Source organism: Mobula birostris, chromosome 14, assembly GCF_030028105.1.
Source record: "Mobula birostris isolate sMobBir1 chromosome 14, sMobBir1.hap1, whole genome shotgun sequence".
Lineage (NCBI taxonomy): Eukaryota > Metazoa > Chordata > Chondrichthyes > Myliobatiformes > Myliobatidae > Mobula > Mobula birostris.
In genome coordinates, this window is record NC_092383.1 from 15,386,627 (window position 1) to 15,413,629 (window position 27,003).

At 44.1% G+C, this 27,003-nt stretch overlaps 1 protein-coding gene across 2 annotated transcripts; it reads left to right on the top strand.

Annotated features, from left to right (window-relative positions):
- The first annotated feature begins 7,664 nt into the window (after positions 1-7,664).
- LOC140209732 (UDP-glucuronosyltransferase 2A1-like) lies at positions 7,665-12,330 on the top strand. Of its 2 annotated transcripts, none has more exons than XM_072278130.1 (2): positions 7,665-7,889; positions 10,007-12,330. In XM_072278130.1, the coding sequence occupies exons 1-2, from the start codon at positions 7,791-7,793 to the stop codon at positions 11,630-11,632; spliced, it is 1,725 nt and encodes a 574-aa protein (XP_072134231.1). In that variant the 5' UTR covers positions 7,665-7,790; the 3' UTR covers positions 11,633-12,330. The 2 variants fall into 2 exon arrangements, with proteins under 2 accessions (XP_072134231.1, XP_072134232.1); XM_072278131.1 differs by having other exon boundaries at positions 7,817-8,970.
- The last annotated feature ends 14,673 nt before the right edge of the window (positions 12,331-27,003 follow it).

Genomic DNA, 27,003 nt, shown 5'->3' on the forward strand with positions numbered 1-27,003 from the left:
AGGTATTCAAACCACCCCATCTGGCACCAACAATTATTCTATGGTTAGCGTTATTTTGATCACATTTCTTTGCCATTCTGATGTTTGGTCTGAACAACAAATGTACCTTTTGACCATGTCAGCATGCTTTTATGCATTGAGTTGCTGCCACATTATTAGGTAATTGGAGATTTCCATATACGAGCAGGTGTACAGGTGTACCATGTAAAGTTGCCACTGAGTGTTGTGTCTTAAGTACAGAGAAAAAGATGCAGTTTGCCCTGGGAGCCATGTAAAATTAAAATTAAGTGTGCGGTATTGAGGTTCTGCTCAGAATGAAGACGGAGGCATAGGTCAGGTTCAGGCAACTGGGATCAAGTGAATCATGGGAGGATTGTAGGGTTGCAGGAGTAGACTCAAGATGGGAATGAGGAAGGCAAAAAAGGGAGCTTGAGATGGATGTGGCAGAGAAGATTAAGGAAAATCCAAGAGTTTTATAATGGTATTAAGGGAAAAGAATAACTAGGAAGAAAATAGGGCTCCTCAAAGACCAAACTGGACATCTTTGTTGAGAATCACAGAAGATAGGTGAGGTCCTCAAGAACCATTTCTCTTCAGTGTTTAAGCTGCAGAAGGGTAGAAAGATTTTTGTCTTTATTTCATTGGCTGGCCTTGGGGATCATCTAAATGACAACAGATCTTATCCTACGTAATGCCCTAGTTAAGAACAAGTTTTATTGCATTTCTACTGTTAGGCTGTTACGCTTCTAGCAGCTTTTCTGCAAACGCAGTGTGTTATGTTAACCTTCATAGACTAGTGTTTTGGCTATGGCTGAGATAAAGAGCTATTTGTTCAGCCCAGGAATGTTGCGTCAACTGGTTGAGTTTGTCTTTATAAGGTGCTGTAACATTCTGTGCACATTAGAGAGAGCTCGGCAGGTATAGATTTCTGGCGAGTTGTGGTCGGCTCGGGTCTTTCTTGGCAGGAGGTGCAGAGTGGAAGAGAAGAGAAGAGGGGGGGGGGAGAGAGAGAGAGAGAGAGAGAGAGAGAGAGAGAGAGAGAGAGAGAGAGAGACAGAGACAGACAGACAGACACACACACACACACACACACCAGCTGGGGTTGCAGGTCCGGGACCCCCTTCACTGAAGGAAGCCCTGCAGTGAAGGATATCCCCTGCCTTCATATCTGTCCCTCCAGAGATACAGCAACGCGCGTAATTACCCATTGAAACGATTCGGCATGGACGTCGGCAGTTGAAAAAAGTGTGTCGCCAGCAACTTTCCGGACAGCAATTATTGATGGCAGCGCTTACTCGGCGCGAATGCACACCCCATGAATGAGGTAGCTCTGAATGAAATCAACCACGACTAATCAGTTTAGAAATTATTAGAAGTAGTTTGTGGTGAGCCTGTAATATCCAGTCGGTGTGAACGCTGTTCAGTCTTCGCACTTCGTTTCGCCCTGCTTGATCCAGGACAAGAGTTTCTCGGACGCTCAATATTGGCCCGAAAAGTAAGTGAAAAGTTACATTTTGTTAACAAAAAAATAAGTACAGGAACTTCAAATTACAAGTAATCTTACAGAGTCAGTTATAATCTGGTCTGAAGCTGTGTTTAGATCTCGCACGTGAACATATTTAGAAGCAGTATCGGGGAAAAGGGTGGTTCACCGATCAATATTTGTCTCCCTCTTATTCTCGCGTTCGCTTAATACCGTGGGCGGGGCGGGGGGAAATAAGTTGATATAAATGTTAAAAACTGAAAATAATGTTTGAGATAAATCAAAGTTGCTGGTGAATGCAGCAGGCCAGGCAGCATCTCTAGGAAGAGGTACAGTCGACGTTTCAGGCCGAGACCTTTCGTCGGGACTAACTGGCCTGCTGCGTTCACCAGCAACTTTGATGTGTGTTGCTTGAATTTCCAGCATCTGCAGAATTCCTGTTGTTTGAGATAAATGTTAATTTTCCCCGTGAACGGTGAAGTTTCCATATACAGAATCCAACCTTGCAAAAGATGCAGATACGGAGAGATTTTAGTTTCCTTCTCCGGGGTTGAGAGAGAGTTGGGCGAGTTAAAACACCAGTAAATTAAATCTCGAAATTACCTACTGGTGTATAGACGTTTTTACTGGTTACAGAGGAGACAAAGAAGCCGGTGCTTGGACGCATCACGTCCATGCTGATCTGATATTATCCAAGGTGTATACCCGTCCTCATTGGTTTTCTCAATCAGATGGCAAAAAACAGGAAACTTGGATGAACATAAATCCAAAAGATTTGGCCAGGGCCAGTGTCTCCAAATGCACAGTAAAAGTACAGTTTACCAGATCACGTGTAATTAATTGTGCAAGCTAAGAGTAAATGAACACTCGATGGACACTTTATGAAGTACCACCTGATGTTCATGGTCTTTTGCTGCTGTAGCCCATCCACTTCAAGGTTTGGCATGTTGTGTATTCAGAGATGCTCTTCTGCACACCACTGTTGTGGTGCGAGGTTATCTGAGTTACTGTCGACTTCTGGTCAGTTTGAACCGGACTGGTCAAGTCCCTCTCAAGTGAATGCAGACCCCTCAAGTGAAAACTTACAAGTTGGAAGAAGGTTGCTTGACCCATACAGTCCATGCTGGCTCCCAAAAGAAAACAACAGGAGCCCCACCGTCAGCTCCTGGGCCCTCAGAGGCTCCATCTTCCTCTCACCCCAACCCTCCCCTCTCCACTGACACCCCCAGTCTCCCCCCTCCCCCCTGTGGTCCCAGCTCTCATCCATGCCGGGTCTTTACCTTCCCCTCTGACCTTCAACTGTCTGAGGCAGAACACTGTCCTCAGTAAGGGCCTCACCTTTGTTCCCTTTCGCCCACACCTCAGCGAGTTCCGCGTTCGCCATGATGCGGAACTCTTCTTCCACCGTCTCCGTCTCCGAGCCTACTTCTTCGGCAAGGACTCTTCCACCCCCACCGATGACCCCTTCTCCTGTCTCCAACCCTCATCTTCTTCATGGACACCCCGCTCTGGTCTTCTGCCTGCTCTGGATCTCTTTATTGCTAACTGCCGACGGGACATCAACGGTCTCGACTTCACCACACCTTGTTCCCATTCCAACCTCACTCCTTCCGAACGCTCTGCTCTCCACTCCCTCCGCACTAATCCTAACCTTATTATTAAACCCGCCAATAAGGGGGGTGCTGTTGTAGTCTGGCGTACTGACCTCTACCTTGCCGAGGCACAGCGACAACTCGCGGTTACCTCCTCTTATTTACCCCTTGATTGTGGCCCCACTAAGGAGCACCAGGCCATTGTCTCCCACACCATCACCGACTTTATCTGCTCAGGGGATCTCCCATCCACTGCTACCAACCTTATAGTTCCCACACCTCACACTTCCCGTTTCTACCTCCTACCCAAGATCCACAAACCTGCCTGTCCTGGCAGACCTATTGTATCAGCTTGCTCCTGCCCCACAGAACTCATTTCTGCAGCACTCGACACGGCTTTATCCCCCCCTTGTTCAATCCCTTCCTACTTATGTTCGTGACACTTCTCACGCTCTGAAACTTTTCGATGATTTTAAGTTCCCTGGACCCCACCACTTTATTTTCACCATGGATGTCCAGTCCCTAAATACTTCCACCCCCATCAGGAAGGTCTCAAAGCTCTCTGCTTCTTTTTGGATTCCAGACCTAATCAGTTTCCCTCTACCACCACTCTGCTCCGTCCAGCGGAATTAGTCCTTACTCTTAATAATTTCTCCTTTGGCTCCTCCCACTTCCTCCAAACTAAAGGTGTAGCTATGGACACCCGTATGGGTCCTACCTATGCCTGCCTTTTTGTTGGCTTTGCGGAACAATCTATGTTCCAAACCTATTCTGGTATCTGTCCCCCACTTTTCCTTCGCTACATCGACCACTGCATTGGCGTTGCTTCCTGCACGCATGCTGAGCTCGTTGACTTCATTAACTTTGCCTCCAACTTTCACCCTGCCCTCGAGTTTACCTGGTCCATTCCTGACACCTCCCTCCCCTTTCTAGATCTTTCTGTCTCTATCTCTGGAGACAGCTAATCTACTGATGTCTACTATAAGCCTACTGACTCTCACAGCTATATGGACTATTCCTCTTCTCACCCTGTCTCTTGCAAAAATGTCATCCCCTTCTCGCAATTCCTGCGTCTCTGCCGCATCTGCTCTCAGGATGAGGCTTTTCATTCCAGGACGAGGGAGATGTCCTCCTTTTTTAAAGAAAGGGGCTTCCCTTCCTCCACCATCAACTCTGCTCTCAAACGCATCTCCCCCATTTCACGCACATCTGCTCTCACTCCATCCTCCCGTCACTCCACTAGGAATAGGGTACCCTGGTCCTCACCTACCACCCTACTGGCCTCCAGGTCCAACATATTATTCTCCGTAACTTCCGACACCGCTAACAGAATCCCACCACTAAGCACATCTTTCCCTCCGCCCCCCCTCTGCTTTCTGCAGGGATTGCTCCCTACGCGACTCCCTTGTCCATTCATTCCCCCCGATGCCTCCCCACTGATCTCCCTCCTGGCACTTTACCTTGTAAGTGGAACAAGTGCTCCACATGCCCTTACACTTCCTCCCTTACCACCATTCAGGGACCAAAGACAGTCCTTCCAGGTGAGGCGACACTTCACCTGTGAGTCGGCTGGGGTGATATACTGCGTCCAGTGCTCCCGATGTGGCCTTCTATATATTGGCGAGACCCGACGGAGACTGGGAGATCGTTTTGCTGAACATCTACGCTCTGTCCGCCAGAGAAAGCAGAATCTCCCTGTGGCCACACATTTTAATTCCACATCCCATTCCCATTCTGATATGTCTATCCATGGCCTCCTCTACTGTAAAGATGAAGCCACACTCAGGTTGGAGGAACAACACCTTATATTCCATCTGGGTAGCCTCCAACCTGATGGCATGAACATTGACTTCTCTAACTTCCACTAATGCCCCACCTCCCCCTCGTACCCCATCCGTTATTTATTTATATACACACATTCTTTCTCTCTCTCTCTCCTTTTTCTCCCTCTGTCCCTCTCACTATACCCCTTGCCCATCCTCTGGGTTCTCCCCCCCGACTTTTCCTTCTCCCTGCGCCTCCTGTCCCATGATCCTCTCATATCCCTTTTGCCAATCACCTGTCCAGCTCTTGGCTCCATCCCTCCCCCTACTGTCTTCTCCTATCACTTTGGACCTCTCCCTCTCCCTCCCACTTTCAAATCCCTTACTAGCTCTTCCTTCAATTAGTCCTGACGCAGGGTCTCGGCCCGAAACATCGACTGTACCTCTTCCTAGAGATGCTGCCTGGCCTGCTGCGTTCACCAGCAACTTTGATGTGTGTTGCTAGGAGTCCTATTTGCTCCTTTCCTTATCTCCCCATTGTTCTGTCATACATTTTGTCTCCCAACCCATCCATCCCACTTGTCCATCACCAGGGTACTTACATGGGACAATCAAACTATCACAGATCTCCGAGGGAACTGGAACATCAAATGTAATGGGGGGGGGGGTGGGGGGGTGTTTTCTGTGTAGTATAAACATTCTCCCTTTGACCACAAGGTGGTCTTCTGGGTGTGTCAATTGCTTCCCACGTCCCAACAAAGTGCAGATAAATAATCAATGGCATTGCAGACCGCACAACACTATTGCAGCCCAGGCCATTGGAGGCAGGAGTTCAATCTCAGTGTCCTCTCTAAGGAATTTGTGTGTACCCAACCACCCCCGATAGAAGGGCCTGATCTATATCAATTCTTTACAGAAGCAATCATGAAGAAGTACAGCTGTATGTAAAACTTTTAAACATTTCAAATTAAGTGTATGATAAAATGTAAACTAATTACTTCTGGAGTCATTCCCCTCCATTGTAAAGCACAAAGTTGCTCTTCTAGTGTAGGTCTAAGTATCTCCGCTTACCTTTTTATTTTGGCACCTTCCCCCTTCCTTGCCAGTCCTGAAGAAGACTCTCAGCCAGAAACAACCACTGTTTATTCGTTGCCATACATGCACCTCGCCTGCTGAGTTCACCCAGCATTTTGTGTGTGTTGCTTTGGCTTTCCAGCATCTGCAGAATCTCTTGTGTCCTTAAAGATACATTGGATTTGCAGCTGACAATCAAGGAGGGAGAGAGAAACTGGGGAATTACAGACCGGTTAGCCTAACATCGGTGGTGGGGAAAATGCTAGAGTCAGTTATCAAAGATGTGATAACAGCACATTTGAAAAGCAGTGAAATCATCGGACAAAGTCAGCATGGATTTGTGAAAGGAAAACCATGTCTGACGAATCTCATTGAATTTTTTGAGGATGTAACTAGTAGAGTGGATAGGGGAGAACCAGTTGATGTGGTATATTTGGATTTTCAAAAGGCTTTTGACAAGGTTACACACAGGAGATTAGTGTGCAAACTTAAAGCACACGGTATTGGGGGTAACGTATTGATGTGGATAGAGAATTGGTTGGCAGACAGGAAGCAAAGAGTGGGAATAAATGGGACCTTTTCAGAATGGCAGGAAGTGACTAGTGGGGTACAGCAAGGCTCAGTGCTGGGACCCCAGTTGTTTACAATATATATTAATGACTTAGATGAGGGAATTAAATGCAGCATCTCCAAGTTTGCAGATGACATGAAGCTGGGTGGCAGTGTTAGCTGTGAGGAGGATGCTAAGAGGATGCAGAGTGACTTGAATAGGTTGGGTGCGTGGGCAAATTCACGGCAGATGCAATTTAATGTGGATAAATGTGAGGTTATCCACTTTGGTGGCAAAAACAGGAAAACAGATTATTATCTGAATGGTGGCCCATTAGGAAAAGGGGAGGTGCAACGAGACCTGGGTGTCATTTTACACCAGTCATTGAAAGTGGGCATGCAGGTACAGCAGGCGGTGAAAAAGACGAATGGTATGCTGGCATTCATAGCAAGAGGATTCGAGTACAGGAGCAGGGAGGTACTACTGCAGTTGTACAAAGCCTTGGTGAGACAACACCTGGAGTATTGTGTGCAGTTTTGGTCCCCTAATCTGAGGAAAGACATCCTTGCCATAGTGGGAGTACAAAGAAGGTTCACCAGATTGATTCCTGGGATGGCAAGACTTTCATATGATGAAAGACGGGATCAACTAGGCTTATACTCGTTGGAATTTAGAAGATTGATGGGGGATCTTATTGAAACGTATAAAATCCTAAAGGGATTGGACAGGCTAGATGCGGGAAGATTGTTCCCAATGTTGGGGAAGTCCAGAACGAGGGGCCACAGTTTGAGGTTAAAGGGGAAGCCTTTTAGGACCGAGATTAGGAAAAACTTCTTCACACAGAGAGTGGTGAATCTGTGGAATTCTCTGCCACAGGAAACAGTTGAGGCCAGTTCATTGGCTATATTTAAGAGGGAGTTAGATATGGCCCTTGTGGCTAAAGGGATCGGGGGTATGGAGGGAAGGCTGATACAGGGTTCTGAGTTGGATGATCAGCCATGATCATACTGAATGGTGGTGCAGGCTTGAAGGGCCGAATGGCCTACTCCTGCACCTATTTTCTATGTTTCTATGAATGCAATCTACTTGTAACAATGAACTCAGGCGTGCAAACCCAGGCACAGAAGAATCAACCAAGATACACAGGCCACTCAGAACGAACATCTAGAAAGAACAACGGGGGGGGGGGGGATCACGTGATGACGTGGGTTTGAGACGTGTAAATCCAGCTCTCCCGTGAAAAATCAGCAAAGTACCGTTTAAACAAAGTAAAGTTAATAAATACTTTCCGAAAACTACTTATAAACTTCGTAAGACTACTGTACGATATGCCTTGTAAACCGCAACAGAAGAAGTCTGTTGTTGTGAAGTCGCCGCAAGATGGGAAGAAAAAAGGGCCTACTGCAGCGATGGAGCCTCGGATTCAGGTTGGATCTCCGTGAGAGGAGACATATTTTATCTCTGGCGTAGAAGAACGGGGAACGATGGCGGCGGTAGCGTTCTCTCGGAAAAAGATGCGGGAATAGCATGCGTTATGTGCGCATGCGTTAATTTACACAATTTAAACTACAAGAACCGACGGCCACTGCAACTGAAAGTGAATCAGTCAGAATTGGATATCACAGAGAATACAGATGAAGAGCAGGAAGAACTGGAAGAGATTGGAAGTAAAGGAGACGATGGAGACATAAGAGAGGCTTTATTGCAGTTAACGGCTGAATTAAGAAAATTAAGAACAGAGCTTAGAGACGTGAAGATGTGCTATGATAAAGCTATGAAAAGACAGGATAAAATGGATAAGAAACTTCAGAAGATGGATAGAACAACCGAGCATGTTAACGATAGAGTGGAAAAAATAGAAAATAATGTGCTTGTCTGGAACATGGAAAGAAATCGACTCTTGGAGAAAGTGGACGTGTTGGAAAATTTTAGTAGACGTAATAACATTAAAATTGTTGGTCTCAAAGAAGGTATAGAGAGAGATAATCCAATAGAATTTTTTCAAAGATGGATCCCGAAAACCTTGCAAATCAAAGAGGAAGACTGATCAATTGAAATTGTGCGGGTACATAGAGCTCTGAGACCAAAACCACAAGATGACCAATATCCACGATCAATTTTAATCAAATTCTTAAGATTTCAAGACAAAGAAAGGATTCTACAGGCGGCTGCCCAAGCTGCCAAGAAGCGAAAAGGGCCAGTGATGATAGAAGGAAGAAAATTTTTTTCTACTCTGACATAAGTTATGAACTTTTGAAAAGAAAGAAGAAGTTTAATCCATTGAAAAAAGCCCTATGGGATCACGGTTATCAATTTGTATTGCGTTATCCTGCAACCTTGAAGATTTTCTTGCCTGGTGGAGAAAAAGGATTTTTTGACGATTACCGGAAAGCGGAGGAGTTTGTGCGAGATTCTTTGAATATTCACCAGATACAAGACCAAACTTAGGGGAGCGAGATAGATTGAAGATGAAGACTGGATCAAGGATTAGGCCTGTTGAATTTTTAGGTGGATGAATATATAAACATATTATTAATTACATGAGGGAGGGGAAGAAAGGTTAAAATTTGAGGAATATTAGCTGGGAATAATAACATTAATTTTTTTTCTATATGTAAGTTTTTGTTACGGGGGAGCTGGAGGAAACACTGTCCAGTCGCTACGTTTTTCATGTGTGCAAGTGTGACAGTAGCCACGACCCACACAATGGAAGGGGGTAGTGTTGTGTATCTTTTCATTCACAACATTAGTGGGGGGGAGTATTTTGTTTTTTTCTTTTTTTGTATCATCTATTTTTTTTCTTTTTGCCTGGATGATTGGGAGGGAAACACATAGCAACATGGTGAAGTTCAAAGAGATTCCCCAGGGAACTATGAGAGTTGAGAAGCTAAATAATGCTTTAGATTTTAAGAGATAAATATGTAACATTTTTGAATATTTGGAGCCCTTATTTATAGCTCCGATGATGAAGATCTGGGTTCCTTCGGGGAAAATAACAAATATATATTAAATTTATTTTTATCCCATGGAGCATGTGCAAACCTTCCAATATTCAGGCGGTTTCTTTTTTTTTCTTTTCTTTTTAGGTAGGAGTATATATCGGGGGGGGGAGGGTTAAGGGGAGGGGGGAGGGTAGATTTTTTTTTCTCATGTATCACTTCAAAACTCAATAAAAATTATATATAAAAAAAAGAATGAACAACGAGTAACTAGCACAGTTAACCTAAATAGCACAAGGTTGCAAAAGAAACCTGCAGTTATCAATAAGCAGCACAAAAAATTCTTCAGGGAGAAATTAACAGGTAAAAGGGACCAGTGCACTATTCGGTAAATTATTGATATTCAGGTGAAGTAGAGTGTACAGGCTTGGGGCCACACGCTGATCCAAAGGGTTCACAACACCACTTCCATGGCATAAGAATACTTACGTTAACTCGATCTAACCACAGGACTAACTTGGTTATGGTGTCCAGATAAAGCACTATAATTATTGAATAACAAATTGATGTTTTGTTAACAGTATTTCTTTTCCATTCTTCAACAGGTTTTGGATATTCCTCTTAATATGGAAGGTTCTGGATGGAAAAGCCGAGCACTTGTCCCATTTGTCTTTGGTATTATCATCAGTTTGCATTGTCCCATCACTCAGTCAGCTAATATATTAGTTGTACCTGTTGATGGAAGTCATTGGATCAATATGAGAATTCTCTTGGAGGAACTGAAACCTCGTGGACACAACTTCACGGTACTTTATCTTGAGAAAAGTTGGTACATCACAGAAAGACCCGAGCTATATCAATATATTGCAGTTCCAATGAAAAACATTGAAATGATAGATGTAGTTGGAATAAGTCTTCAAAGAGCACTGCAGCTTGCGCAGGATGGGTGGAGCTTCAGAGACAATATTGAGTTCCAATTAGAAAATATACGTTTTATGCAGAACTGTCATAAGGTGATTCATTGGTTTATTAGTGAAATTTTTCAAAACAAAACATTGCTTAACCAACTTGAAAAGACAAACTTTGATCTGGTGCTTACAGACCCTTTTTTTGCTACTGGATCAATGCTTGCTTATTATTTAAAACTTCCCTTGGTGTATAATGTTCGATGCTTAGACTCTGATGAGGCTCACTTTCTTTTTGCCCCATCCCCCCCTTCTTATATCCCAATCTCTAGCTCACACCTAACTGACAAAATGTCCTTTCTTCAAAGAACACAAAACTTCATCCTAAGTCTAATCCACCTATCCATTTTAGAGCTTACCATTTATCGCAGCTACAATGAGCTCTGTCATCGATATTTGGGACCAGACACAGATATCAAGACAATTCTGCTGAGGGCTGATGTGTGGCTGATGAGAGTCGATTTTGTATTTGAATTCCCAAGACCCACCATGCCAAATATTGTGTATATTGGAGGCTTCCAGTGTAAACCAGCTCAACCACTAGCAGCAGACTTTGAAGAGATTGTTGAAAACACAGGGAAGCATGGAATTATTGTGATGTCGTTGGGATCCGCTTTTATTTCTTTGCCAATGCAGATTGCAAAAGAAATAGCTGAGGCATTCGCTCAAGTACCCCAGAAGGTTATTTGGAGATACGATGGAGAAATCCCTCCCAATATAGGTAATAATACACTACTGACAAAATGGATCCCTCAGAACGACCTTCTGGGACACCCCAACACACGAATCTTCATTTCTCATGGTGGTACCAATGGCATTTACGAGGCCATCTACCACGGGGTACCAGTGATTGGTATGCCTCTATTTTTAGACCAGCATGACAATTTTATTCGACTTGAATCCCGAGGTGCTGCAAAGGTGCTTAATGTTGCAACCATGCATTCAACAGATCTATTGCAGGCACTTAATGAGGTGATAAATGGCACATTCTACCGGGACAACATGAAGAAACTCTCTGCTCTCCAACGGGACCAACCACAGTTGCCAATGGACCGAGCCATTTTCTGGATTGAGTATGTTGCCCGACACAATGGAGCAGGGCATTTACGCTCTGAATCCTACCGGCTGCCCTGGTACACTTACTATTGTGTGGATGTGATGGTTTTTCTGTTGTCCATGTTCCTCCTGGTCACAGTGTTGGTGGCTGTAACACTGAAGAAACTTTGTCACATTGCATGGAAGAAAATAAAGCAAAAGGCTGATTAAAGCGGTCTTTTCACTTAGACACTAATTCAGGAATATTGTTTCTACAAAAAAGGTTGATTAATGTGATCTTTTCACTTAGAAATTAATTCAGGAATATTATTTCTGCACTTAATCCATAGAACCTCAGTCAAATATTGATGTTTATGTATAGAAATATGATTGGAATTTATAAATGCTTGAATCAATTATACAAAAGAAGATTTATTTATAAATATTGAAAACTAAGTTAGGTTTGTTTATGTAATCAAAACTTTTTTATTTTTGTGCCTAGTAAGCCATTATTTGCCCAATCATTTCTTGATAGCTATATATATCACTGCATTCTCTGTCATTCTCGGATGTCTGGTTTCTTTCCAGTACTCACTGCTGTTGGAGAGTGTGCTTTTTATGAGTTTATCCAAGTTAGCAGGTAATACTCAGCCAAAGCCCATCCACTTGGAGATGGTATCTCTGAATCTCAGAATTATAATTACCACATCAGTAAATGAACTTTCTACTCTCTGTCCCAGGTACATTTCCTGAACACTAAACTTGAGTGATGTTATGTGAGTCTTAAACTCCAGCTGAGATGCAATGATCTCATTTTCAAAAGGGTTCGTGCTGAGCAGGATTTGCAGAATTCCCACAGACTGATAACTAACATGATGTACAATCACTTTTATAATTTAGTTAGATTTGAATATTTCATATGCTGTGCAACTCCAAGATGAATGAAATACTTTTTTTTAAAAAAATTAAACATCAATTCTGTTGGACGATTAAGATGTAAATAATTTTCATGATTTTTAGCTCATGGGAGATTAATTCTTTCACACATTGTTCCTGAAGGGTGGTTTTGCCCAAAATGGACTTGCTAATATATGATATTTCAATATATCAAGCTTTGGTATTCAGAGCTTTTCAGTAAAATCATATTGCAAGAAAAATTATATTCATATTTAACATCTCTCAATATACAACCAGTGTTAGGGATTCAGGAATTCTGAAGTTATTTGGATATAGCAGATATGTCACAATGGGGTGCTGGGAACGGACCCAAATGCGAGACACAGACACTGAAGTACAAGGAGCAGGACTTGACTAGAGTAGGGACATGACAGGATACAGGCAAGGAGCAGGGACAAGAACGCAGACTTGGTCTAGGGAAAGCGGGACCAGGACTAGAAACCATGGACTAGCGGACAAGGCTTTGACTCTGAGCCCGAGACTGGACAAGGACCCAGAACCTGGGTCTTGCCTCGGGCTCGGACCCCAGAACCAGGCAAGGACATGACATGGCTTCAGGACAAGATGTGGCTGCAGTCTAGAGTCTTAGGCTTGACTGCAGGCTGGGGTCTTGGGTCTTGAGCTTGGGTTGGGATCCTCGAGGCTTGGGTTCTCGGGGCTTGGGTTGGGATCCTCGGGGCTTGGCTTGGGATCCTCGAGGCTTGGGTTAGAACATAGAACAGTACAGCACAGTACAGGCCCTTCGGCCCACAATGTTGTGCCAACCCTCAAACCCTGCCTCCCATATAAGCCCCCACCTTAAATTCCTCCATATACCTGTCTAGTAGTCCCTTAAACTTCACTAGTGTATCTGCCTCCACCATGACTCAGGCAGTGCATTCCACGCACCAACCACTCTCTGAGTAAAAAACCTTCCTCCAATATCCCCCTTGAACTTTCCACCCCTTACCTTAAAGCCATGTCCTCCTGTATTGAGCAGTGGTGCCCTGGGGAAGAGGTGCTGGCTATCCACTCTATCTATTCCTCTTGTTATCTTCCACACCTCTATCATGTCTCCTCTCATCCTCCTTCTCTCCAAAGAGTAAAGCCTTAGCTCCCTTAATCTCTGATCATAATCCATACTCTCTAAACCAGGCAGCATCCTGGTAAATCTCCTCTGTACCCTTTCCAATGCTTCCACATCCTTCCTATAGTGAGGAGACCAGAACTGGACACAGTACTCCAAGTGTGGCCTAACCAGAGTTTTATAGAGCTGCATCATTACATCGTGACTCTTAAACTCTATCCCTCGACTTATGAAAGCTAACACCCCATAAGCTTTCTCAACTACCCCATCCACCTATGAGGCAACTTTCAGGGATCTGTGGACATGTAGCCCCAGATCCCTCTGCTCCTCCACACTACCAAGTATCCTGCCATTTACTTTGTACTCTGCCTTGGGAGTTTGTCCTTCCAAAGTGTACCACCTCACTCTTCTCCGGGTTGAACTCCATCTGCCACTTCTCAGCCTACTTCTGCATCCTATCAATGTCTCTCTGCAATCTTTGACAATCCTCTACACTATCTACAACACCACCAACCTTTGTGTCGTCTGCAAGCTTGCCAACCCACCCTTCTACCCCCACATCCAAGTCGTTAATAAAAATCACGAAAAGTAGAGGTCCCAGAACAGGTCCTCGTGGGACACCACTAGTCACAATCCTCCAATCTGAATGTATTTCCTCCACCATGACCCTCTGTCTTCTGCAGGCAAGCAAATTCTGAATCCACCTGGCTAAACTTCCCTAGATCCCATGCCTTCTGACTTTCTGAATAAGCCTACCGTGTGGAACCTTGTCAAATGCCTTACTAAAATCCACATAGATCACATCCACTGCACTACCCTCATCTATATACCTGGTCACCTCCTCAAAGAACTCTATCAGGCTTGTTAGACACGATCTACCCTTCACAAAGCCATGCTGACTGTCCCTGATCAGAGCATGATTCTCTAAGTGCCCAGAGATCCTATCTCTAAGAATCTTTTCCAACAGCTTTCCCACCACAGACGTAAGGCTCACTGGTCTATAATTACCCAGACTATCCCTACTACCTTTTTTGAACAAGGGGACAACATTGGCCTCCCTTCAATCCTCCAGTACCATTCCCGTGGACAACGAGGACATAAAGATCCTAGCCAGAGGCTCAGCAATCTCTTCCCTTGCCTCGTGGAGCAGCCTGGGGAATAGTCCATCAGGCCCCAGGGACTTATCCATCCTAATGTATTTTAACAACTCCAACTCCTCCTCTCCCTTAATATCAACATGATCCAGAACATCAACCTCACTCATATCGTCCTCACCATCATCAAATTCTCGGGGCTTGGCTTGGGATCCTGGAGGCTTGGGTTCTTGGGGCTTGGCTTGGGATCCTCGAGGTTTGGGTTCTCGGGGCTTGGCTTGGGATCCTCGAGGCTTGTGTTCTCGCAGCTTCTCCTGGGCAGGATGCAGAACTCCTGGGCAGGACACGGAACTTCACCCCACGGAGGCAAGGACGGGGAAGGACAGACCCAACCGCAGGGTAACAGCAAACAGCCTGCTTACCCGACAGAGGCAAGGGACAGGAAGGGACAGAACCAACCACAGGGTAACAGCAATCAGCCTGGCTTACCCGACGGAGGCAAGGGACAAGAAAGGAGCTCAATCCAGGGTGGCTCTGAGTCTTGGGGCAGCCAGCAACCTTGGCTGGCTACAGAAATGGCCAAATCCATACCACAATGACTACTCCAACAAGTGGCAACAAGGCTCTATTAAGCAGTGGTCCTCCAACCAGGCCAAGAGATCACAAATGGTTTCACTAGCCTTCCATCAGTAGGTTGCTCCAAGGGGGACTGACAAGACAAACCAGTAGGCCACACTCGACCCTAAGGCCACTTATATTCCAAGCCGCAAGATGGGAATCAGGTGCCTATGATTAACTCAACCAAACAAGGGACAACTGGAAGACCCGGAGTCCTGAGTCCATGGACTGGACTGCGGACTCAACAGACCGGACTACGACAAGATATTAATTCAAATGTGAACCAGCCTTCAGTAAATATCTGCTCTAATGTAAATTATAATCTTTAATCAGTTTGAAATTAATTTGGCGGCACAGTAACATAGCAGCATGGCAGTGTCACAGTTAGCGGAGTGCATTTACAACGCCAGCAACCTAGGTACAATTCTACTGCTATCTGTAAGGATTTTGTACATTCTGCCAATGACCCCATGGGCAGATGCTTCGGTTTCCTCCCACATTTCAAAGATGTACAGGTTAGTAGGCTAATTGGTCACAGGGGTATAATTGGGCAGCGTACCTTTGTTGGGCCAGACTGTACCTCTAAATAAATAAAAATATACCAAATAAATGGATACCTTTGTAAGCAACTGTAGAACGCAGTTGACTTGAGAGACATAGTTCACAAATTGATGAGGTCACGAAATGTTCTTGTACGTATCAGCCTAACATAGAGCAATTGGATATATTAATTAGCTTACATTAAAGTTGGCTTCAGACATCAGTAGTTAGTTTACAGCACTGTAAATAGAGATCATTGTACATTGTGAAGAGATCAGGGGCCTTCCAGACCAGCACATCAAACATGGTTGAAGGCATTTTTGCTCTGTTAACTAATTATTGGGATATTTGTTGGCCCTAAATTTCAGCCTCACTCTAATCTTAGGTATCTGGGTTCTCTGTCCTCAGAAACTTTTAGACCATCCATGAGAATTACTTTGTCCCAGCAAAGTTGCCATTTATCATCAGCTCCCATTGTAAATATGTAATACAAAGAAATAGTTTACATCAGAGATGTCCTCCTCCTTCAACAAACAGGGTTTCCATTCCTTCACCATTGATGCTGCCCTCATTCACATCTCCGTCATTTCCCAGACATCCATGCTCACCTCTTCTTGCCACTGCCTTAACAGGGACAGAGTTCCTCTTGTCCTCACTACAACCACACAGACTTCCGCATTGAACACATTATTCTAAGCAACTTCTGCCACCTTCAACGGGATCCTACTGCCAAACACATCTTTGCTTGGTTTCTGTGCCGTGTGTGATATATGTTGTGTTGATTCACTGTGGTCCAGAGGAACATTGGTTCGTTTGGTTGTATAAATATAAAGTCAGATGTCAATAAACTTGAACATGAACTCGAGAATAGCCAGACTGGTTTAAGCTGACAGGAAGTGACAATACCTCAAATAAGCACATGTTACTACAGTGCTGTGCAGAAGAGTATCTCTGCACAACACATTGAACCTTGAAGCAGATGGGCTACAGCAGCAGAAGACCATAGCAGGTTCCACTCCTGTACCTAACAACGTGGCCACTGAGTGTACTGTCTAGGTTTAATATGCGTGCTCTTCTCTTCTCCTCCTTCCTTTGTGTTTTGCTTAATTTGGAAAATGACATGAAAATATTTGCAATAGAGAAGAAGGTGTCGGGGCACATAGTGCAGAAGGAACAGAACTGGAGAAGGGACAGATACAAAGAAGACTTAGACACAAGTGACTCCATCATGTAACCATCCCAAGTCCAGCTTCAGATGATGGTTGGACATGGGACTAGCAACTCCGTCCCATGAAAGCTCAGACCTACAGAAACACTAACAGAAGCTCTAAAGACCCTATTCCTGGGTAAGAAAGGATCTTCAAAGATGGGCTACACTTGGGGACAACTTGAAAGACTGGCCCAGGATAGAGAATTTTGGTGAGCTGCTGTCAGTAGCCTATCTCACAGTCAGAGTGATGTGCTTAAGTAAGTAAAAGTGGGGTGTATGTAGGGAACATATAGTGCCTGTAAAAAGTATTCACCATCCTTGGAAGTTTTCATATTTTATTGAATCAGAATGGATTTAATTTGGCTTTTTTGACACTGATCAACAGAAAAAAGACCCTTTTTTGTCAAGGTGAAAACATATCTCTACAAAGTGTTCTAAACTACTTACAAATTTAAAACACAAAATAATTGATGGCGTAAGTATTCACCCCCTTGTAAAATGATAACCAAATCATCACTGGTGCAGCGAATTGGTTTCAGAAGTCATATAATTAGTTAAATGGAGATCTGTTTTTGGAGACTTGTGTGCAGTCAAGGTGTTTCAATTGACTGAAGTAAAAATACACCTGTACCTGGAAGGTCCTACTGCTGGTGAGTCAGTATCCTGGCAAAAACTACACCATGAAGACAAAAGAACACTCCAAGCAACTCCGCAAAAAAGGGTATTGAAAAGCACAAGTCACTGAATATCCCTTGGAGTACAGCTAAGGCAATCATCAATAAAAGGAAAGAATATGGCACTGCTGTAAATCTGCCTGGAGCAGGCTGTCCTCAAAAGTTTGGAGGCCACCAAGTGACCTATGACAACTCTGGAAAAGTTACAAGCTTCAGTGGCTGAGATGGGAGAGACTGCACATACTGTTGCCCGGGTGCTTTACCAGTTGCAGCTTTATGGGGGAGTGACAATGAGAAAGCCACTTTTGAAAAACTACTCACATGAAATGTTGGCTAGAGTTTGCCAGAAGGCATGTGGGAGACTCTGAAGTCAGCTGGAAGAAGGTTCTATGCCGATGAAATCAAAATTGAGCTTTTTGGCCATCAGACTAAACACTATGTCTGGCATAAGCCAAACACAGCACATCATGAAAAACACATTATCACTATGGTGGTGGTTGCATCATGCTATGGACATGCTTTACTGCAGCAGGGCCTGGAAGACTTGTGAAATGAATGCAGCAAAATACAGGGAAATCCTAGAGAAAAACCTGGTCCAGTCTGCAAGAGAACTGTGACTTGGGAGAAGATTTATTTTCCAGCAAGACAATGACACCAAGCATAAAGCTATACAGGAATGGCTTAAAGACAACAAAGTTAATGTCCTGAAGTGGCCAAGTCAGAGTCTAGACCTCAATCCAATTGAAAATCTGTGGCTAGACATGAAAGGGGCTGTTCACTCACGATCCCCATGCAACCTGACAGAGCTTGAGCAGTTTTGTAAATAAGTAAGGTGATAAGCTGCAGTGTCCAGATGTGCAAAGCTGATAGAGACCTATCCACACAGACTCAAGGCTGTACTTGCTGCCAAAGGTGCATCTTCTAAATACTGACTTGAAGGGGGCGAATACTTATGCAATCAATTATTTTTTGTTTTATATTTGAAATTAATTTGGAACACTTTGTGGAGATCCATTTTCACTTTGACACAAAAGAGTATTTTTCTGTTGATCAGTGTGAAAAAATCCAAACTAAATCCATTGTGATTCAATGTTGTAAACTAATAAAACATGAAAACTTCCAAGAGGTGGGGGTGGTGAATACATTTTATAGGCACCGTACGTAGGGTTGCCAACTTTCTCACTCCCAAATAAGGGACAAAAGTAGCAGTTAAATACGGGACACTTGTGTTAACCCCAAGAAAGACTACCATGACCATGAAGCCCTGCGTGGGCAGCTGTGTGTGCATGTGTGACGAGCACATACGTGACGTGTGCATACGTGATGTACACATACGTGTACATGCCGATTTTTTTCTACAAATCAGTTTTGGCTTAATCTTCCCGATTCTGGTACACTGTACATACATTATTTCTACTTGTGTATTTATCATATCATTCCTGCTTTTATTTTTTGGGTTTGGGAATGCTCAAAAAATTTTCCCATATAAATTAATGGTAATTGCTTCTTCGCTTCACGCCATTTCGGCTTACGAACGGTTTCATAGGAATGCTGTACCTCAGTGGGGGAAATACGGGACAAGGGCGGTCCCGTATGGGACAAACCAATTTAGCCCAATATACGGGATGTCCCGGCTAATACGGGACAGCTGGCAACCCTAAGTGTACATCTAAACTGTTGGGTTGGCACCTATTGAGTTCAGACAATGAAGGCCTGGAAACCTGATGACCCCAGCTAGTGTCTGATCCTGATCACAGTCCATACATTCTTATCCCTCAGAGATACAGGGCATTGCATCCGAACTCTCCTCATTTAAAGTCATGTGTGGGAATGCCAAATGTTGGCATGAGGTAGAAGTTACGAGTGAAATTTACTAGATGCTCCCGAAAGACATACGTGGCCTATCAGTGGCATCAAGAGAGCTTTACCAAGAGGGATTCCTCGCAGGTCGGCAGTGGTTATTTAAAAAGGGAGCTTTGAAAGCATTTGTCTGTTGTATGTGGCCTATCAGCAGCTATAACCGGAGAACCAGTCGTGAGTTAGATAATAGGGAAGGTTCAGGCATAAAAGGGAGACACTGCCTAGCGGAGCAGTCATCATTGGAGTGATCTGAGGCAGAGTGGTAGGGCTTTGGCGGTAACGGGCCGAGGCGAGGTAAGTTACCTGTGAGGAATAGAAACATGAAGTATGTCTGTGAGGCCGGTATTCTGTACTGGGTGTCAGAGGTGGGAAGTCAGGAAGACTCCCAGCCCCTCGGATGGCCACATCTGTGCCAGGTGCGTTGAGCTGCAGCTCCTTAGGAACCGTATTAGGGAACTGGAGGTGCAGCTCGACGACTTTTGTCTGGTCAGGGAAAGTGAGTTTAAACTAGAATTGCTGAGGGGTGGGAACCGAACTGAAAAGACGGAGGAAGGGCTGTTGGCTCACAAATAGAGAAAGCTTGGAGACAGTGCGAGAGGGAGGATAGGCAGGTGTTAGAGAAGGGATGCGCTCAGACTGATGGTTTGAGGTGTGTCTATTTTAATGCAAGAAGCATCATGAACAAAGAAGATGAGAGTGCATGGACCAGTACTTGGAGCTATGATGTTGTGTCCATTACAGAGACTGGGATGGCTCAGGGGCAGGAATGGTTATGTAGAGTGCCAGGCTTTAAATATTTCAGAAAGGACAGGGAGGGAGGCAAAAGAGGCTGGGGCGTGGCACTGCTGATCAGAGATAGTGTCATGGCTGCAGAAAAGGAGGAACTAATGGAGAATTGTCTACTGAGTCTCTGTGGGTGGAAGTTAGAAACAGGAAGTGGTCAATAACTCTACTGGGTGTTTTTTTATTGACCATCTAATAGTAACAGGGACATCGAGGAGCAGATAGGGAGACAAATTCCGGAACGGTGCAATAATAACAGGTTTGTCATGATGGGACATCTTAATTTCCCCAATATTTATTGGCATCTCCCTAGAGAAAAGGATTTAGATAGGGTGGAGTTTGTTAGGTGTGTTCAGGAAGGTTTCCTAGCACAATATCTAGATAAGCCTACAAGAGGAGAGGCTGTATTTGATCTGGTTTTGGGAAATGAACCTGGTCAGGTGTCAGGTCTGTCAGTGGGAGAGCATTTTGGAGATAGTGATCACAATTCTACCTCCTTTACCATAGCATTGGAGAGGGACAGGAACAGACAAGTTAGGAAAGCGTTTAATTGGAGTAAGGGGAAATATGAAGCTATCAGGCAGGAACTTGGAAGCATAAATTGGGAACAGATGTTCTTAGGGAAATGTACAGCAGAAATGTGGCAAATGTTCAGGGGATATTTGCATTGCGTTCTGCATAGTACATTCCAATGAGACAGGGAAAGAATGGTAGGGTACAGGAACCGTGGTTTACAAAGGCTGTTGAAAATCTAATCAAGAAGAAAAGAAAAGTTTACGAAAGTTTCAAAAAACTAGGCCATGTTAAAGATCTAGAAGATTATAAGGCTAGCTGGAAGGAGCTTAAGAATGAAATTAGGAGAGCCAGAACGGGCCATGAGAAGGCCTTGGCGAGCAGGATTAAGGAAAACCCCAAGGCAGTCTACAAGTATGTGACGAGCAAGAGGATAAGACATGAGAGAATAGGACCAATCAAGTGTGACAGTGGAAAAGTGTGCATGGAACCCAAGGAGATAGCAGAGGTACTTAATGAATACTTTGCTTCAGTATTCAATACGAGAAAGGATCTTGGTGATTGTAGGGATGACTTAAAGTGGTTTGTAAAGTTTGAACATATAGACATTAAGAAAGAGAATGTACTGGAGCTTTTGGAAACCATCAAGTTGGATAAGTCTCTGGGACTGGACGAGATGTACCCCAGGCTACTGTGGGAGGTGAGGGAGGAGACTGGTGAGCCTCTGGCGATGATCTTTATATCATCAATGGGGACCGGAGAGGTTCCGGAGGACTGGAGGGTTACAGATGTTGTTCCCTTATTCAAGAAGGAGAATAGAGATAGCCCAGGAAATTATAGACCAGTGAGTCTTACTTCAGTGGTTGGTAAGTTGATGGAAAAGATCCTGAGAGGCAGGATTTATGAACATTTGGAGAGGCATAATATGATTAGGATTAGTCAGCATAGCTTGTCAAGGGCTGGTCGTGCCTTACAAGCCTGATTGAATTTTTTGAGGATGTGACTAAACACATTGATGAAGGAATAGCAGTAGATGTAGTGTATATGGATTTCAGCAAGGCATTTGATAAGGTACCCCATGCAAGGTTTATTGAGAAAGTAAGGAGGCATAGGATCCAGGGGGACATTGCTTTGTGGATCCAGAATTGGCTTGCCCACAGAAGGCAAGGAGTGGTTGTAGACAGGTTCTGTTCTGGGACTCCTCCTCTTTGTGATTGCTATAAATGACGTGGATGAGGAAGTGGAGGGATGGGTTAATAAGTTTGCTGATGACACAAAGATTGGAGGTGTTGTGGACAGTGTGGAGGGCTGCCAGAGGTTACAGCAGGACATCAATAGGATACAAAACTGGGCTGAGAAGTGGCAGATGGAGTTCAACCCAGATAAGTGTGAAGTGGTTCATTTTGGTAGGTCAAGTATAATGGCAGAATTTAGTATTAATGTTAAGACTATAATCATTAATGGCAGTATGGAGGATCAGAGGGATCTTGGGGTCCGAGTCCATAGGACACTCAAAGCTGCTGCGCAGGTTGACTCTGTGGTTAAGAAGGCATACAGTGCATTGGCCTTCATCAACCATGGGATTGAGTCTGAGAGAACTGAGAGATAATGTTGCAGCTATATAGGACCCTGGTCAGACCCCACTTGGAGTGTTGTGCTCAGTTCTGGTCACCTCACTACAGGAAGGATGTGGAAACTATAGAAAGGGCGCAGAGGAGATTTACAAGGATGGTGCCTGGATCAGGGAGCATGCCTTATGAGAATGAGTTGAGTGAACTCAGCCTTTTCTCCTTGGAGCGACAGAGGATGAGAGGTGACCTGATAGAAGTATATAAGATGATGAGAGGCATTGATTGCATGGATAGTCAGAGACTTTTTCCCTGGGCTGAAATGGCTAACACAAGAGGGTACAGTTTTAAGGGGCTTGGAAGTAGGTACACAGAGGAGATTTTTACGCAGAGAGTAGTGAGTGCGTGGAATGAGCTGCCAGCAATGGTGGTGGAGGCAGATACGATAGGGTCTTTTAAGAGACTCCTGGAAAGGTACATGGAGCTTAGAAAAATAGAGGGCTATGGGTAACCCTAGGTAATTTCTAAAGTAAGTACGTGTTTGACACAGCTTCGTGGGCCAAAGGGCCTGTATTGTGCTGTAGGTTTTCTGTGTTTATATGTGTTGGTTATAGCCAAATATCCAAGGAATTAGTGCAGCAGTGTGGCTCAAAAGGTGTAGGATGGTACCTGGAAGACCAGACTAACCAATGCCATTTGATAGCTTGTCCCTTCCAGAAACCCATTCACCTAACACTTTCAGATCTACCACTTGAGCTCCCACCCTGCTCTTTGATACTTTCGATTGACCAAAGTTTCTTCCACCAGGCAGTTAATTTAACCAAACATTCTCATTAGCACCCCATCACCCCATGTCATTGCATTGCACCACACACTCATTAAACTGCCTTTTATAATCAGAATTCTGATTTTGGTAATGGTGTTTACATTGTAAATACATGCAGGTATAAATGTATTTATACACATTTTATTTTATATCTCTGCTTTAACCTCTACTATTATTTTTTATATAATTCTTTATAAGCTTCAATGTTTTTGTTTTCTGTTACACGCCATGCCCTGACCAACACATGATCCCTAATACATATAAATGTATACTATAAATAAAGTTGACCTTTGAATCCCCAGGTAATAGAATGAGTCAGCAACCTGGGGAAGATGGGAATAATTAGGGAATAAAAATGCCAAGGGGAGGGCGGGGGGAAGTGAGAATCTGAGAGGTGATGTGCGGAAAAGGTAAAGGACTAAAGGAGAAGGAGGAGTCTGATAGCAGAGTGGGAGAAAGGTCAACAGGAGGGGCAGATCTAAAGCAGAACAAGCTGCACAAGAACAGGACGTGACAGAACTTGTTAGTGAAGGGAAATAAAACACTAATATCAATTTAAGGAGATTATGTGAGATGTAAGTGACCTTTGTCACCAGTTTAAAATGCTGAGGGACTGTGCATATCTCCAGCAACACAATGGTGAACAAAAGGAACCAGAGGTGAGAAGGTATGCTCATATAGCTGAGTGACCAAGTCCAGGTAAAGGAGCAGCCTGAAAAGGCAGTTGTAATGCGTTGCGCAGGGCAGTGTAACAAGGAGTGATGGAATGGTAAGCTCTGGCTTTGCATGCCTCAAAGCAGCTAATCCTAATCAGGAAATCATATCTGCCACCAGAAAAATTTGTGATTGCCACTGCAACTTCTTGTGGTTTGGGATATTCTGTAATGTTTATTCCCTTAATCCATCAGGGTGAGAACGGGGAACATCTGGGTTACTCAACATTACAACATAGGTAGCTACTGGACTACTCTACAACAGGCCATATACTGAAGTCTGTGCTGAATTTAGGGTGATGCGGTTAAACCCCAATGATAAGGAAGCTGTATATTTGAGCTTAATCAAAAGACTTAGGGCTGTGTCCTAAGCCTCCTTCTTTACTCTCTGTATACCCACGACTGTGTTGCCACCCACGGCTCCAATCAGCTAATTAAATTTGCTGATGATACTAAACTGATTGGTCTAACCTCAAATAGTTATGAGGCAGCCTACAGAGAGGAAGTCATCACCCTGACACAGTGGTGTCAAGAAAACAACCTCTCCCTTAATGTTGCAAAAAAGAAAGGAGCTGGTTGTGGACTACAGGAGGAATGGAGACAGGCTAACCCCTATTGACATAATGGATCTGGGGTTGAGAGGGTGAACAGCTTTAAGTTCCTCAGCATAAACATCACTGAGGATCTCACGCGGTCTGTACGTACCTGCTGTGTGGTGAAAAACGCACAACAGTGCCTCTTTCAACTCAGACGGTTGAAGTTTGATATGGGCCCCCAAATCCTAAGAACTTCTACAGGGGCACAATTGAGAGCACTCTGACTGGTTGTATCACTGCCCGACATGCAAACTGTATTTCCCTCAATCACAGGGCTCTGCAGTGAGCGATACAGACCCCTTGCACAGCCGTAGAAGTGAATTTCCCATGATTCAGGACATTTACAAAGACAGGTGTGAAGGATCACTGAGGACACGAGTCACCCCAACCACAAACTGTTCCAGCTGCTACCATCTGGGAACACAGTACCGCAGCATAAAAGCCAGGACCAGCAGGCTCCAGGACAGCTTTTTCTACCAGACCGTCAGACTGACTAATTTATGCTGATACAATTGTATTTCTATGTTATATTGACTGTCCTGTTGTACATATTATTTATTATAAATTGCACATTGCACATTTAGATGGAGACATTATGTAAAGATTTTTACTCTTCGTGTATATGAAGGATGTAAGTAATAAAGTCAATTGAATTCCTGACATATAACAGTTGGTGTGTGGAGAGGGTGGGATAAACTTGCCAGAAAGTATCACTGATGCACAACAAGTATTGCAGCTGGTAAGTGATGTCACTGTACCGTGACAATACTGTTTATGTGAGTGCTGGTCAGAGTGAGACTGGAACACTGTCCCGCTTTCCCTCTTTCCCAGTTCTGACAAATGACTCGAGCCCGAAACTTGAACTCTGTTTCTCTTTCCACAGACACTGTCCATGCTGAGTGTTACCAGCAATTTCTGCTTTTAATTCCGTTGAAGAAAGAACTGAGCTTGCATCCGTGATCCTGTTTATGGTTGCCGAAATACAACTAAAGGCACACCGGAAAGGGGAAAATAAAGGGTAGAAAAGGAATGAGTGGATATAACTCAGGGAAAAAATAATGGCAGAAGAATATGAGATGACAGAGATTATTATACAGAAGTAATGCTAATACCAATTTTTTTTAGATTATGAGAACACCCAGTCCTCTTTTATTGTCATGTAGAAATGCATACATGCATTAAGAAATGATACAATGTTTCTCCGGAGTGATATCACAGAAAACAGGACAAACCAAGGACTAACACTGACAGACACAGAATTATAACATATAGTTACAGCAGTGCAAAGTAACACCATAATTTGATGAAGAACAAACCATGGGCACAGTAAATAAAGTCTCAAAAGTCCCCGAGTTGATCGACTCCTGAGTCCCGGATAGCAGCGGCAAAAGGGAGAAACTCCCTGCCATAAACCTCCAGGCACCGTTAACTTGTCGATGTCTTGGAAGCAGCCGACACTGAGTCCATCTGACTGAAAACTTCGAGCTTCCGACCAGCCTCTTCACTACAGCCTCCCGAGGGCCATCCTCTGCCGAGCACCTTCGACCTTGCCCCGGCCGCTGAAACAAGCAAAGCCGAGGATTTCAGGGCCTTCTGCTCCGGAGATTCCGGTTACCACACAGTAGCAGCGGCAGCGAAGAGGACATTTCAGAAGTTTTTCAGATGTTCCTTGTTACTCTAACGTCCGTCTCCATCAAATCAGAATTGGGCACGGTCCCCTACTTGACAGATAAAAGACATCACCACCGAAGTGGCCGCGCGCACCGCCATCGTGCCATCTTTTCCTCCTCCTCCTCAATTTTGTGAGATTATATGGAGATGTACACAATGATAAGAGGCATAGACTTTTTAAGAGCCAGAGACATTTTGGTTAATGTGCAGTAAAATGGAGGGGGAATGTCAGAGGTAAATTCTTTACACAGAGCGTGGTGGGTGCGTGGAACACCCTGCCACATATGTTGGTAGGAGCAGATACATTAGGGGTATTTAAGCAACTCTTAAATAGGCCTGTGAATGATAGATAAATGGAGGGTTATGTAGTAGCAAAGGGTTAAATTGGCCTTAGAGGTTAAAAGCTTGGCACAACACCATGGGCCCAAGGGCCTGTACTGTGCTACATTCTATGTGAAGGCCTTTCGTAACCAGTTTACAATGTTGAGGGATTGTGTAGAAGAACAGCAGTATGTTGTTGATCAGAAGGAGCCAGGCCAATATATTGTAATCCTCACACAAGTGGATGATCAAGTCTTGGTAAGGGAGCTGCCTGAAAAAGCATGAGGAGAGTACTACAGATATTAAACCTGATTCTGATTCTAACTCTTCATAACAATGGAACCATAGAGCACTACAGCACAAAAACAGGCCCTTTGGCCCACCTAGTCCTTGCAAAACTATTATTCTGCCTAGACCCACTGACCTGCACCTGCATCACAGCCCTCCATGTATTTAGCCAAACTTATCTTAAAAGTTGAAATCGCATTCTCACCACCATCTGAGTGAAGAAGTTTCCCTTCAGGGTTAGTCTCAAACATTTCACCTTTCACAATTAGTCTCAAATTTTGTAATCCAAGTGATGACCCCATCT